General features: G+C 42.4%; 1 protein-coding gene across 1 annotated transcript; it reads right to left on the bottom strand.

Moving 5' to 3' along the window:
- Positions 1–246: 246 nt before the first annotated feature.
- On the bottom strand, positions 247–1,476 carry LOC140871071 (uncharacterized). The gene is made up of 2 exons (XM_073273514.1): positions 1,239–1,476; positions 247–1,142 (listed from the first exon to the last, which is right to left on the bottom strand). Exons 1-2 carry the CDS (start codon positions 1,474–1,476, stop codon positions 247–249), a joined length of 1,134 nt encoding a protein of 377 aa, XP_073129615.1.
- Positions 1,477–2,032: the final 556 nt, after the last annotated feature.

Here is a 2,032-nt window from a genome sequence, read left to right as displayed (position 1 = left end):
GGAGGATGTTTTGTCGCAGTCTTTGGTGCCTGCATATCAGAGATAAAATTTTCAGCAGTAGAAATTTCAGCAGGCATTGTAAGTATATTAACAACACTTTCACAAACAGGATTTTTTAGGGCATCAAAAATATTAAATTTGGTAATTTTCCCATCGAATTCCATAGTGAGAGTACCGTTATCAACATCTATTACAGACTTGAAAGTTTTCAAGAATGGTCTTCCTAATAAAATAGGGCTATTCACTTCACTTCATTGTTTGAATAACGGCAGAGACCTGTTCTCCCAATTCAACTTTCTTACAACCCTTCAATTTTTGTTCTCTTTTCGCAGTACATAATTCTTTCAAAAATTTAGCATAGCGAGGTACTTGCTTAATAAAATCTAACACTGGAATGTTTACTTCGCATCTACGAAAAGTTTCATAGAGCTCCTTAATCCCCTCATTTTTCCTAGAGTCCTTTAAAGCTAAAGGAAAAGGGGCTACAGGTTTATACTCAGAAAAAGGAGGAAACTTACCTCTCGGTGCTTCTTTAGGAATGGGCTCATTCTCCTCCACCTTAGCTTCTTTGTCCCCTTCAATCTCTGCCGGTTCTTTGACCAATCCATCTTGAATCTGCAGCTCCTTTCCATTCCTCAGAGTAATAGCACTCACGTTCTCCTTCGGATTCACCACTGTTTGTGAAGGTAAATGGCTGGAATTTTGTGCTTCCAACTTGCTAATTTCTGCAGCGAGCTGCCCCATTTGGGTATTTAAGTTTTGGATGCTCTTCCGGGTGTCCTGTTGAAAAGAAAAATGAGTAGTAGTGGCAAGATTCTGAACTATGTTTTCAAGAGACTCACCTGGCGTAGGAATCTGAGGGCGCTTTGGTGGAGGGTACGGTTGCCTATAAGATTGATTGTGTTGTGGTGCATGAGGTCCAGACTGATTCGCTTGTGGATTGCCATATCTGAGGTTTGGATGATCCTTCCAATCTGGATTGTATGTGTTAGAGTAAGGATCATACCTCTGCTGAGGTGGCCCTGGAAATCCTCCTGCCGCATTAACTTGTTCCGCAGACCCCTCTTGAAGAGTGGGACACATGTCAGTTGCATGTCCCAATTGAGTACAAATTCCACACACCCTTGCAATCTGTCCATTTCCTACAGCCATATGACGCACAAGAGACGTCAGTTCGCTCAGTTGTTGTTCAAGGGAAGAAATGTTTACCTCGTCACTTTTTCTGGGGGCAGGATCACTTCTGGTGGTGCCAAATTGCTGAGAATTGACAGCCATATTCTCTATTAGATTTCTTGCTTGCACTGGAGTTTTATCCACGAAAACCCCACCACTGGCCGCATCCAGCATACTCTTGTCATGAGACAACAATTCTTCATAGCAGTATTGAATTAGTAAATTTTCAATTATCTGGTGCTGCGGACAGCTGGCGCAAAGTTTCTTGAAGCACTCCCAATACTCGTGCAGTGACTCTCCCATCTGCTGTTTTCACCCATAAATTTCTTTCCGGATGTTTGCTGCTCTAGAAGCTGGAAAGTACTTCTCTAAAAATATCCTCTTCATCTCAGTCCAGGTGGCGATGGATCCAGAAGGTAGGTAGTACAGCCAATCCTTAGCAGAACTTTTTAAAGAGAAAGGAAAGGCTCTGAGCTGAATCTGCTCCTCTGTAACTCCATGCGGTTTCATGCTTGAACACACCACGTGGAATTCCATCAGATGCTTGTGCGGATCCTCACCTGCAAGACCATGAAAAGCAGGCAATAAGTGTATCAGTCCAGATTTCAATTCAAAATTAGCATTATTTTCTAAAGTTGGAAAAGTAATGCATAAGGGCTGTTGATTTGGATCAGGAGTGCCCAATTGTCTCAAACTCAGATTGGCGTTAGCAGCCATCTCTTCTTCTAGGAATGCAGCTCGAGCAGCTTCCTCTTGTTGTTTTCTATGAAGTTCTCTCCTCCGCGTATGCAAGGTCCTTTCTATTTCCGAATCATAGAGAAAATCTTCTTCAGCAGAGTCACCTGAAAGCATGAACAAA

This window comes from Henckelia pumila, unplaced genomic scaffold (genome assembly GCF_033568475.1).
Source record: "Henckelia pumila isolate YLH828 unplaced genomic scaffold, ASM3356847v2 CTG_38, whole genome shotgun sequence".
In the NCBI taxonomy this organism is placed as follows: Eukaryota; Viridiplantae; Streptophyta; class Magnoliopsida; order Lamiales; family Gesneriaceae; genus Henckelia; species Henckelia pumila.
The sequence above is the reverse complement of the archived record's forward strand: the minus strand, read 5'-3'. Positions and strand labels throughout refer to the sequence as shown.